This window comes from Pollicipes pollicipes, unplaced genomic scaffold, assembly GCF_011947565.3.
Source record: "Pollicipes pollicipes isolate AB1234 unplaced genomic scaffold, Ppol_2.1 Scaffold_4219;HRSCAF=4965_pilon_pilon_pilon, whole genome shotgun sequence".
Lineage (NCBI taxonomy): Eukaryota > Metazoa > Arthropoda > Thecostraca > Pollicipedomorpha > Pollicipedidae > Pollicipes > Pollicipes pollicipes.
This window is the reverse complement of record NW_023596448.1, coordinates 32,525,736-32,537,799: the sequence shown is the minus strand read 5'-3', so window position 1 is coordinate 32,537,799 and position 12,064 is coordinate 32,525,736. Positions and strand designations below refer to the sequence as shown.

General features: G+C 49.0%; 1 protein-coding gene across 1 annotated transcript in view; it reads right to left on the bottom strand.

Annotated features, from left to right (window-relative positions):
* The window catches only part of LOC119095213 (cilia- and flagella-associated protein 52-like), a 23,171-nt gene extending 14,735 nt beyond the window's left edge, over window positions 1–8,436 (bottom strand). The window contains exon 1 of the mRNA XM_037218083.1: window positions 8,317–8,436. Coding sequence (XP_037073978.1) covers window positions 8,317–8,436 — 120 coding nt within the window. The remainder of the gene's footprint in view (window positions 1–8,316) is intronic.
* Window positions 8,437–12,064: the final 3,628 nt, after the last annotated feature.

Here is a 12,064-nt window from a genome sequence, read left to right as displayed (position 1 = left end):
GAGTATCAACTCATATAGCACATGTGCACAATATACATAGAAGTAGCATACTACTTAGTGATAATATATCTGTGTTTATAAGACCTGTGATACGGGGACTACTTGATTATTAAAGACCGCCTACACAGTCTTTCCTCTTAAAAGTATGCATATCGTTATAAGTGCGCCATTTCGTCATCTCGAACGCTTTCTTAAATCCCTCAAATGCGAAGCATTCCATTTAAAAAGGTAAGACTTCGTAATGCACCGAATGATGCTCAAAATAGCCATTTCAGTTCAAAACCCCATACAATTGGAATACCCCTTTAAGCCCTTCCATGCTCTTCTAAACCCCTGCCTGCTACACCTGAGCTAAAAAGGAAACACTGGGCCAATAAAATGTAGCTAATATCTGACTGTGGTGCAGAAGTCCTTAACGCATCACAGTCTATACCATGATTTTAATCTTATCATAATCAATGTCAGATTGTTTCAGATGAGAAGCCATTTTCAGCGTCAAAAAAGTTTTGGAACTGGCCAAATATTTGTTTTTTAAGTTTAATTTTGATATCGTGGACTCAAATCAAAGGGGTCGAAGTCCAGGGAATATCAGCATTTCAGAGCAGGTCAGGTCAACCTAACTGGCTCAACCTCTCTCCCCAACTCACTCAAGAAAGTTCTACCCCTGCGTCCTTCTTGATGCGGTTTGCAACATGTGAAACACATTTCATAAAACCTTGAGCCTGCGTGCTCGCAGTCGTAGAAGCAGATCACATATGATAGATATTAATAAAAGATATTAATATTAATAAAACAAGATATTAATCAGATATTAATAAGATCACACAAGATATTGATAAAACTAGCAAATAAAAAAAATTCATAAAATACTTTGAGCCTGCGTGCTCGCAGTCTTAGAAGCAAGATCACAGATGACTGCGGTTGCAGTCTCCACCCAACCGAGCGGCGTCGCGGCCAACACCGTGTGGCGGACGCCTGACGCGTGGGGAACAGCCGTCGTGAAATCACGCCGTCGAAAAGTTTTTCCCAAACGAGTTCATACCGTCCAAAAATTGGATTTAGATGTGAATTTGACAAGTAAAATGCTATGAATGTCGTTGAAAATGATAAAAAGCGTCCGGAACAGGTAAGGGGAGTGATTTTATCATTACTTGACTAGTTTCACCGCCAAATTGCGTCACCGGTGATATGTGATATGATTCGCCTGGTGATGTGTGATATGATTCACAGTGATAATGAGTGTTAGGCGGAAGCAAATTCGGAAGCTTGAAACTGCCGAAAGCATTGTGACAAAAGCCATAAACTGGAGATTCTCCGTTTAAAACCAAGGCACAGAATGAACGCCCTTCTGTCATATATTCCTTATCTGAGCCCTGCTCCCGTCCGCCGTCGGCAGGCCACTGCCCAGGCTCGGCTGTCTTACGCATGACTATTGCGAACTGATCGTATGGCTGCTTTGTTGCATATTTCTGGGTCAGCATTGCTACTTATGGTGTGTAAAACGTTTTGGACACCTAAAATAGTATATTTCCTGAATTATCTTCCCTTACACACCACACCTCCCCAGAAAAAGCCTGCGGGAAGCTGCCTGTCTTAGGCATGAATTGGCACAACGGACATTCAATTGCCCATCATTCAACGTAGACGACTTGATCTGCCTTTATGTGTAGGCAGGGGCGTAGCCAGAGCCTTGCTAAGGGGAAACACAGGGTAAACATAAGCCCTTCTTATGGTGACCTAGTGCCATTTTTATCTTGCAAACAGAACAGAAGCCTGATGCTACCGCGACATCAATTCTGTTTGTGTCTTAAAGTCAATAAACTGCAGAAATCTGGCGTTGAGCGACAGCATGGAATAATCACCGGTGCCCGTAATTTGCAATGGTTCAGTGGGCTCTTTATAAACCGATAGAATTTAGAGGGCTTTGTCAGGATGTTTATCTGGGTTCCACAGACATGAAGGACATCGCGAAGGTCGATTGTAGATCGATATGTTTGATCGAAATTTGAAGATGAAAATTCGAGTCTAGATCGAGTGGTATACATTGTGTATTAACATGGCCTAGCCATGTTTGTCTGGAAATGATAAGCATTTGGTCAGAATCGGTTAGTAATGTAATTTATGTGACGTAATTTTATAACACACGCGCTCGCAAATCTTAACAACAAAAAACCTCGACACCACACGTTGCAGCCTCCAAAGTCTGCGGAGCGTCAACCTAGTGGCTAATTATTCGCCGTGGTCCACCGGTGGACGAAAGTGATGATGCTTCTGAAATAATTACCTTTAAACACTTAAGTCGGTTAGTAATGCAAGTTGTGTGATATTCAAGAAATGCCTTCCAAATTAAAGTTACAATATGAATGTCGCAATTTGAGCATTTATTTTAACAGCTTTAAGTCAAATCAGCTGATTACAAAATTTTGCCAGAAAAGTATCAGTCCTTGTATTTATTTAACTACTCTTATTTTTCTTGGTATCATACGAGTGTGATACCACTTTATTCTTCCCTTCTTTTGGATTGCCTTTAGAGGTACCATCTGTTGCTTAAAATGTTGACCAATGTCTCTGCAAGATTCTCCAGCTGCAAACTTGTACGTATTTCATACATAACTTGGATTAATTCGCCAGCCGCCCAAACGTGTTTAATATGCACCCAAGAGTGAACAATTCACAGGGAATGAAGGAGACAATCTGAAGCACGGAACTTATCTTTACCGCCATTTTTGCCCAGTTAAACCCTCGTTTAATCGTAATGTTGGTTAATGGCGGCGCCCAATAATGATAAATCTAAGCCTTTCGAGTGTCTAAGTCACCAGGCTACCTGACAAGGTCATCCTTATGCTGCCATACAGAGCCTTGGGACAGACCTGACGCAGCTAATACGGAAGGGTTTGGTGGCGAAATTCTGCCCTCAGGAGTTGTTAATCATGCACACCTCTTACTTGTTTCGAATTTTAATCTCGTGGGTTGGTGGGCATAATTTATATTTATATTTGAGTGATGAGTGAGATAACTCTGTCTGCCAGCAGACCATGCAAAAGGTATTGACTTTTGGTCTTGGGGGAGCAGGAAAAAACCAATAAGCCTCCTGTGAACCAAGTAATTACCAAGTGAACCAAGTAATTGTGAACCAAGTAAACCCTACCTACTTTTAACACATGATTGGTAACCAGAGTTAGCCATTTTCTGTTTCAATCAGTCGAGCTTTGTCGTAAGACAAATCATGATGCCACAAGGCATGCAATGGGCTTATTTTGTTCCATATTCTCGATTGTTTGCCCCAAATTTATTGAAGTGGTCCCTCATGGCTGCTTTAACCAGATGTTTTCTAGAGTTGTCATGGTTTGGTGGCTGGCAAATGACTGTACTGTATATATGCAATATATTTTTAACACGAGGATGCTCTAAGCTGCATAGCAATTATGATATGAGTTCAATATTGGTATGTCACAAACAGTCAGACCATCCCATTTAAAATGTGCAGCCACCATGTCAAATTTTGTCATTAAATATGAATACACAAGCCTAAATAGATGCCTTTACTGCAGGTGAAAAGGCAAGCAGCTATACTGGTATGGTCATCTAAAGGTTACGTTACTTTTGGAGAAGAGAGATTGTTTTGTGGAGCATACCTTTTATTGCCCCTGACATAGGTTGACCATGGCAATCAAAATAAGTCGTTCAAAGTGATTTCAAACATTTTGATTTGTGTGTTGTCAACTTTGTCTGATGTTAACAAGCACACACAAATAAACTGAATAAAAAGGTAAGTTGAAACCAGCCAAAAATTACCTATATCATGTTTTTATCACAAGTGCTGCTGTCAACAGATAGGTGATTTAAGATGATGTGCAGCATATGGGATACTCTAAGTTAGGTTAAGTTGGTTATGCGCATGGCAAGTGGCAATAAGAATTGTTCAAGAATCAGTAACGCACAACTGCTGCTGTGATAGAAACAGGATAGAGAGGATGAGATGAAGTAGGGCCTCTTTACGTTAGGCGTAGTTACGCTACTTTCATGGAATAAGCATTGGTATTTTGTAAGAAACAGTGAAAATTATTTGTTCCCCCTGACCCTATCTTAAAAGCAGAGGTATGTCTATTGTGTTTGACTTGATGATGGGCTGAGGTATACGATGTGGTATCGTGTCCGAGTCTTATTTATCAGTAATTGGTCTTAAACGCCATATACTCTGCTCGAGCTCTTCGTCTATATTTCAGACCCCCGTGTCATGCGGCAATATACAAGCGTTATGCGCCACCGAAAGCCAACGATATGAAAGGGACACCGCCACTAAAATATAGGACGGCTACCGTACATGGTAGTACATCGCTTAGGAATCCAAGGTTTTTTTTGCTTGAGCGTTTTATGTTTGTTGAATTTTCTGTTATTTTGTTATTAAATTCCTTTGCTTTGTTTTGTGTTAAAGTGCTGTGGAAGGGAAGTGCAATGTACAGCATGAAATTATTGGTGTTAAGAATTGTTTATGCTCAGTGCACTGCCATGAAATTACTATGCTTTAATGTATTATGTTTCACTTTAACAGTTTAAGATGTCAAAAACAAAAAAGTGTTGTCAGGTTCATGACATTACGTCCATGCCAACTTGACATAGATGTCTTCGTTTGCTGAAGCATCAGTCACGAGCTCATAGATTCCATCTTTTGTGAACTGATTTTTTCACTCCTGCACGGTCTTTTTGCGATGGAATTTTTCACTCCCACCCTAGTTCAAAAGCAATTCTAGCTCACTGCTTGAGGAAGATGGCTGGTGGGCTAGGAAAATCAGGATGTATGTGTAATGTGCTGCAAAAGTAAGCTAAACGCAACCTTAATGTGAAAAGTGAGGCAGGGGTCAGCTAACATTGCTGCCCCCCCCCTTGAAAAGTGGGGGGGGCATGGCCCCCTGGCCCTTCCTGTTCCTACACCCACGCCTTCAACCCCCTGTTGGGACAATTTTGGAAAGAACTTAAGGTAAAATACGGTAGGGTTCCAAAACCGGCATATGACGCAGACAAGCAAGTTCTGACACGCTTGCGCAAGGTCAGCGGGTTTTCAATTCCATTTCATAACGTGTTATATTTTCTTGTTATCACATGTGGCATTACTTGTGTGAACAATACTGTAGATTGAATCAGCTTAATGGTTTCAGCACTGCCTGACAGTGAAAACATTACACCTATTCTTGCTTTTTGAACACACTGCTGTAAACTGTGAATGTTGTTAACAGTGTAATCACTTTAAGCTTTGCACAATATTCACAACAGCTATAATTTTCCTATTCAATCATGAAAATGGATCTAGTTGTGTCATTGCATCACAACTCTAGGGAATATGGTAGCCAGCTTCCTGTCGTGAAAAGTGTGGTTATCTGCATGATGTAAGGTCACACATTGTTTATATCAAGCATGTTGTGCAATATAACCATAACCTACAAAGTTCAAGGTGCTTTTGTTTGCAGTGAATGCCAATACTGGCTCATCTTTATTGGTCAAGGGGCTCAAGCTATTGGCTTTTGATTTGGAATCGATTTTACAACAAGCACAGAGTTTTATCTTACAACTGGAATGTTCCATGATGTCATCCAAACCAAATGGCGGTGTCGTACTAAACAAACAAAATAAAACAAGGCGGTGTCTTACTACTGCTCTCCCCACAACAAAACTTAAGAGACATGGGGTGCAGGAGATTGCATAAAAACATGGTTGGGCAATTTTGAAGCACTATTGGTTTCATTTCTCATCTCAAATAGCTCACCTCTCACTCGGAATACGCGAGCGTTATACCTTACTGGACAAAAACGTCGGGGAAAGGTAGCGTTTTTATCTGACGTAAAATTTGTCGCCTCTTTACAATTATGGCGCAGCACTGCGCCAGGAATGAACTCAAAGTGTTTTATGATAACCAAACGGCCCCGTTGTCTGCTTTGTCGTGCCGCATTTTCCGTGCCGTTCCTTATTTTTTACCAGACGGTTCTTGATATTTGGTGACGTGAAATTGGAGAAGAAAAAGAACGTCGGCGGATTTTTTACATTGGCTACAGTCGCCGCAGAGTTAGCAAGGGAACAAACCTATGCCCAAGGTCCGACTGCAGCTCCCAAGATCCCCCTCCCCCCCCCCCTCTCCTGCTGCGCACGGAACGGCCCCAACCAGTCGTGATTGTTATGTCTTGCACTTGTCGCTTATGAATTAATCGTACAGCTGTCGTGTTCTAAGCTCGGTGATAACAAATTTTGTGATCATTTTGCTAATGCTACGGTTTTATTTTAGCTAGGTGCTAGGTACTTGTATGAGCTCGGATACGAACGAATCTTGTATTGTCTCGTTTCCACCCACCATGGTATCCTCCAGCATCCAAATCCCATTTCCCCGATCCAGTGGTGTGGGCCAAACGGTGTCCGCGTTCATCGCTGACATCAAGTCTTTCGTGGTGTTGCAAGCCCCAGCATGGACAGACGCACAGGTCTTATCAGTTATTCCTCCGTGTTTGGACGGCGCTGCCAAGCTGGCATTCAGCTCACTGTCAAAGGAGCAGCGAGAAACTCCCGAATCCGCCGAAACAACTCTCAGAAACTTCTTTGTGCGTCTCAACCCGGTCGCTCAGCATATTCAACTGTCTCAAATGAGGGTGGACCTCCGCCACCAGTTTCGGTTGAATCCTGGTCAGCTTATCGCACAACTTGCAGAAGGCGCTGCCCGGACAACAGGGTCCCAGCAAAGACCTACCACTCAACTATCTGCTCCTTGTCCTTCCAGCTAGGTTCTGTCATGCACTCGTTGGAATCGTCAATTATGACGCGGCCGTAATTAAGGTGGACCACCTGCCGTCTGCTGAAGCTCTGCCTTTGTAGCCGGTCGCTGCAACCAACAAGAACGTTCAAGCGACCGCCTCTGAGAACATCCGGCAGCAGATCTTACGCCGTATCTCTCAGCTGCAGATGTAGCAAAACGAGTCGCGCCGTCCCGGAGCAACGGTCGCCGGTATTCTCCCCACGCCGCCAATCGCCTTTGTTACACGTGTGATGCTACCGGTCACCTACGAGCCGACTGTCGGCACCGAAACGGGGTCTGTCACGGCTGCAACAGACCGAACCACCTCCAACAGGCCTACCGTCAAACGACGAGCTCGGGAAACGCGCCAGGGGGAATCCGGCACGAGGCGGCGAATGCCGCCCCGGGTGTCCCCCGCAGTGCAGGTCCTCTTCTATCTCTCTCATACCAGGCACAATCTTAGCTAATTGCTCAATGCCACTGCAGACCTTGTAGCAATTACAGCCGAATCAGCATAAAAAACACCAGTCAGGCTTCTGGGATTCGCCTCCAACCGCCTCCGTTGTAACTGCCCTGCCCGAGTCCTATGGCCACTGAGGAGAGTTCTTCAGCAACCACATCCGGGACACTGACCGCGTTTTGAGGCGGCACTTTCCCAACGGTACCGCTGTTTGACTGATGTCGCGTTCCGCCGTCTCGTGTTTCCGTCGCCGGCGCAGTCGGCGCCGGCCCATCAGCTGACTCAGACCCGGACTCCGCGAAAACAACCCCGGTTGGGCCAGCACCTCTCGTGGGTCAAGCACAACGGGTCATCAGCGAGTAACCAGAGCCGACCCGTCCAGGCAAACGCAGAGTGGGAGCCGCAGCCGCCGGCAGGGCCCGTCGGTGTGCCGCGTGGTAGGACGGCGGGACAGGTCTGTGCCGCCGGGGCGGAATGCGTCATTGAATGTAATGACGATGACGAGTCTTCTGTGGGTCCAGCGTTGGTCGGAGGTGACGGAGATACGGGCCTGCTGAGCGTACCTGCTGTAATGCGGGCTCAGCCTGGTCAGCCCCTCCCGGTAGTTTTGAGAAATACGTTACAACGATCTGTAACGGTGAAGAGAAAACACAGAATGAGATCGTTCGACCCGACTTTTGATATGTACACAGAGATAGTGATCGGACAGAGGTATGCGACTGCCGCATCAGAGAAGCAATGCTCCGAAATGCCGCCGATCGAAAGCCCAGCGGAAGCTGACGGAGCCGGAAAGGACACGGACAGCAAAATTGCTGACACCTTACCAACATCTGTTTGACGGGCGAGTGGGGCCCACCACGCTGGTGGGCCCAGCTCAGCATTCAGCCCAGCACGGCATTCCAGCGGGCGACCATCAGCCTCTCAGGCAGGCGCCGAGACGCATCCCGTCCCACGTCAGAGGCGAGGTTAAAGCTCAAATAGGTAACCTGGTGGGAAAGGTATCCTGGAGGCGAGTAATGGTGCCCGGGCCAGTCGAGTGATTCGCAAACATGGTGCGGCCGGACTGCGTATCTGTGCCGACATGCGCAGGATGAACAGCATCACCCAGGTCCCGGCCCATCCGGTGGCCAGAGTTGATGAAGCCCTTGAGCATCTGGCTGGTTCCTCCATGCTCTGCCTCCTGGACCTGGAGTCTGGGCATCATTAGATGGAGGTCGCCCAGGAAGTCGGAGGTCGCTGTGTGCCTGGCGGCGCTGCAGCTGCGGTCTGGCCAGGGTGTCGAGCTCGTTCGCCTCGAGCTCGTTCGTCGACGTCGAGCTCGTTCGCCCGGCTCCTCAGCGTCGTGCTGGACGGACTGGCGCCGATGACTTGTCTGGCATACTTCAACGGTATCGTTGTCCACGGCGACTCGGTCAGTCAGGTCCTGCGGCGACTCCAGAAGTGCTCAAGCGCCTCAGCAGCGCAGGCCTTTCTCTAAACCCGGCAAAATGCCAGCTGTTCCGACCAGTGGTAACAAACAAACAAACAAATAACAACAACAAACAAATAACAAACAAACAACAACCTGGGTTCCCGAGTCTCAAGAGACGGAATCGACCCCGACCCAGAAAAGGTGCAGAGAGTGATGGACTGGCCAGTGCCCAGATCCAAAAAGGAGCTGCTTAGCCTTCTGGGATTGGCTGGTTACTTTCGCCGCCACATGGTCAACTTTACCAAGGCTACTGCACCACTGACACGACAGATACAAAAACATGCGCCATTTCACTGGTCGCCCGAGGCTGAAGCAACATTCATCAGGCTGAAGGACGTGCTGACCTCGGCATCAGTGGCGACTTTGCCTCCATTTGAAGGCAACCCAGCGTCCTTCATCCTGGACACGGACGCATACCACCGTAGGAAAGGGGTTATCGTTTGCGTCCGTCAGCAGGCTGAGGATGGGTAGGCGTGGAGGAAGCCCGTGGTGGCTCCTCTCGCTGCGTTCTGGAGGGCCTCGAGCGACTCGATTTTTTTGGTGCAAGATATACCATTTAAGATGAAGGCATCCAAGATGGTCGGGTCAGGCCTATGTACAGGTGCAGGAGTGTGCGCCTGTCGGCGCCTCACTCCGCGCCCGGCAAGACATTTTAGGATATTGACACGACGTGCGTAAAGCCCCTTAAGGTCCTGAAAGCTAAGGACAAAGGTGAGCCGGGGATTCAGAGTGATGTCGCAATATATGAATGTAGTTACCAATAGGATGACTTCACCCCAAACTTTCGAAGGGTTCTTCGGAGCGAGGTGAACAGGGTTCCCTGATCAAAATGAGCGCTACTGATTCAGGTGGAGAAATCTGGAGGCCCCGCCGATCACACCATTCTTGAATGTGATTTAGTGCAAGTTGAATGAGGTGGTTAGCTCGACCGACGCTGGAATGTGCAAACCACACGGGCATGTCGTCGGCACAAGGGGAGAATTGAAGGCGAAGAGATGCGTTATGAATATTTTGGAATGCATCGTCGATCATTATATTGTGAAAAAAGGGTTGGCGAGATCACACTGCCCTGAGGAAGTTCATGATTTTGCGCTTTATGCGGCGATCGACATTTCCCACAGCTGACTGCAATGTCCGGTCTGTGAGGAAGTTTTCATAAATCAAGTGAGTCAGCCGCGGACTCCATCTTTTACAGTTTAAAGACAAGGCCTGTTTTGTTTGCTTTGTCAAATGTGACTTTCAGGTCCAGGAATCGTACAACAGCAACCATTTTATTGTGGAAACCGAGTTGTACGGAGTCGACAATCTGAACAAGGCTGTCCACCGTGGAGCGGCCAGGACGAATGCCATTTTAGAATGGGGAGAGGAGGTCATGAAATTCCAAGAGCACTCCGCTGCGACCGTTGATCCATTGGTGCAAATAGTCTTGATGCCCGGCTAAGTAGAAAGAAAGGGCGATTGTTCAAAGAGTCGGACGAATGCTTCCTAGGCTCAAGTATGGAGATAATCTATCTACTAGAGTGCTAGAGCGCCAGGTGTCAGGAATTGACCCTTAATCTAATTACCGTTGTAGGATTGGGCTCCAGTGGGGCCGCTAGAGCACAAGCGGGGCTTTTCGTCACCGCGCTCTCGAGTGCTGTGCCGGGCAGGGAAAACGCCGCGCACCGGGCGGCGGACGCGGCACGCGCAGGCACTGTGCTCAAATTTTTGGCAGTGCCCGCACTGTTGAGGCGCAGGTACCCACGGACGTACGGGCACCTTTGGTACCCGCTTGGGAGGTGGGCCAGGACCACCCTGCTTTGGAAACGTTGCCGGAGCGTGGGGTTGGGCCACAGCTCCGGCCGGGGAGAATGGAGCCGTAAAACTCCCAGGACCCGCTGAGCCATGATTTCGTGTTGAGAGAATGTGTGTTGAGTCATCATAACATCAACATCAATCGTGTTGAGAGATTTGCCGTCTTCGTGCTTGATGAGCGCGAACCACAAGTAAAGGGGGGGGGGGGGAGGGGCGAATGGCCCACGGCTAATGGGCGGCTCGAAAGGGTCGGGCGGGCCAGGCAACATGGCGGTGAGGTGCGGCCAGAGGAGGTATCGAACTGGTGTGTGATGTGGTCAGCGCCGGCCGAAGGCCGGGTGTGGGTTGGAATGTAAATCCAGATAGGACAGCGAAAAAACTCCGGCCCAAAAGTGCGGTCATATAGCACGATCTTTGGGCCGGAGCGTCGGTCGTTAACACCGCAAAAACATACCCCAGCGAGAGGACAAATAAACAAGGGAAGAAGAGGCTGGAATAGAGTCTGGAGTACGATGAACTAAGCCTTGTAGGTCGTAAGAAAGAAGCGAAATCTCGAAGACGCGAGACGAAGCTGTATCAGGCCAGACGGCAGCGCAGGCTGGGCAAGCGGCGATGTTGCACCGACCACGACGCTGGGACGGAGGCCGAGGAGGCCCGGAACTACGCCGAAAAGCAATCACACAGTGCCCAACACTTCCCCCCGTCCTAAAAAAAAAAACTGATGTCTAATAAGACCCGCCCCCAAACGCACCATCTACGACGGCTCCCACTGGCTGTGGCCGCGCCTGCGCAGCTCCTGACTGCCAAACTCTGTCTCTTACCGGCGTCGTCGTCGTTGGACGCCAATCCCCGCCGGTCGGTCGTCGGCCATGGCGAACGCGTCCGACTCGGACACGTGTCTGGCGGCGGCGGTGGCCAACCTGACGTGCCACGTATCTGGCGGCGACCTCACGTGCGAGCGGCCCGACGAGCGGGGCAGCGTGCTGTACATGGTGAACGCGGCCGTCGCGGTGGCGCTCATCGCTACGGGCCTGGCGCTCAACAGCCTGCTGGCGGTGACGATCGCACTCCAGGAGCGCTTCCACACGGCTATCAACGCGGCGCTGGCAGCGCTGACCGTCTCCAACATAGCGCTGCTGCTGTTCATGGTGCCGCTGGTCGGTGACGCACTCAGCGGCCGGCGCTGGCTGTGCTGGATGCACGCTATCTCGCTGCTCTGGCATCAGCTGAGCTCGCTGGCGTGCTACATGGCCGTGGCAGTGCTGCGCCTGTTGAAGGTCGTGCTGGACGTGCACGTGTCGCAGGGACGTGGCGCGCTGCTGGTCGCCGGCGCCGTGCCACCTCTGCTGGCCACCGCGCTGGCCATCCCGCTGGCATTGCTCGGGATATTCGAGTGCCGTCCGCTGGCGGCGGCGGACGCCGCTGGCCGAGCCGGTTCTCTGCGTCACCATTATACACTCTTCCCCCGTATTGTTGGCCCTGACGGCGCTGGAGGCGCTGGTTACGGTCAGCTGCGGCTTCTGCTACGGCGCCGTATTGTTTAAAGTCCTCAAGTCTCAGAGAC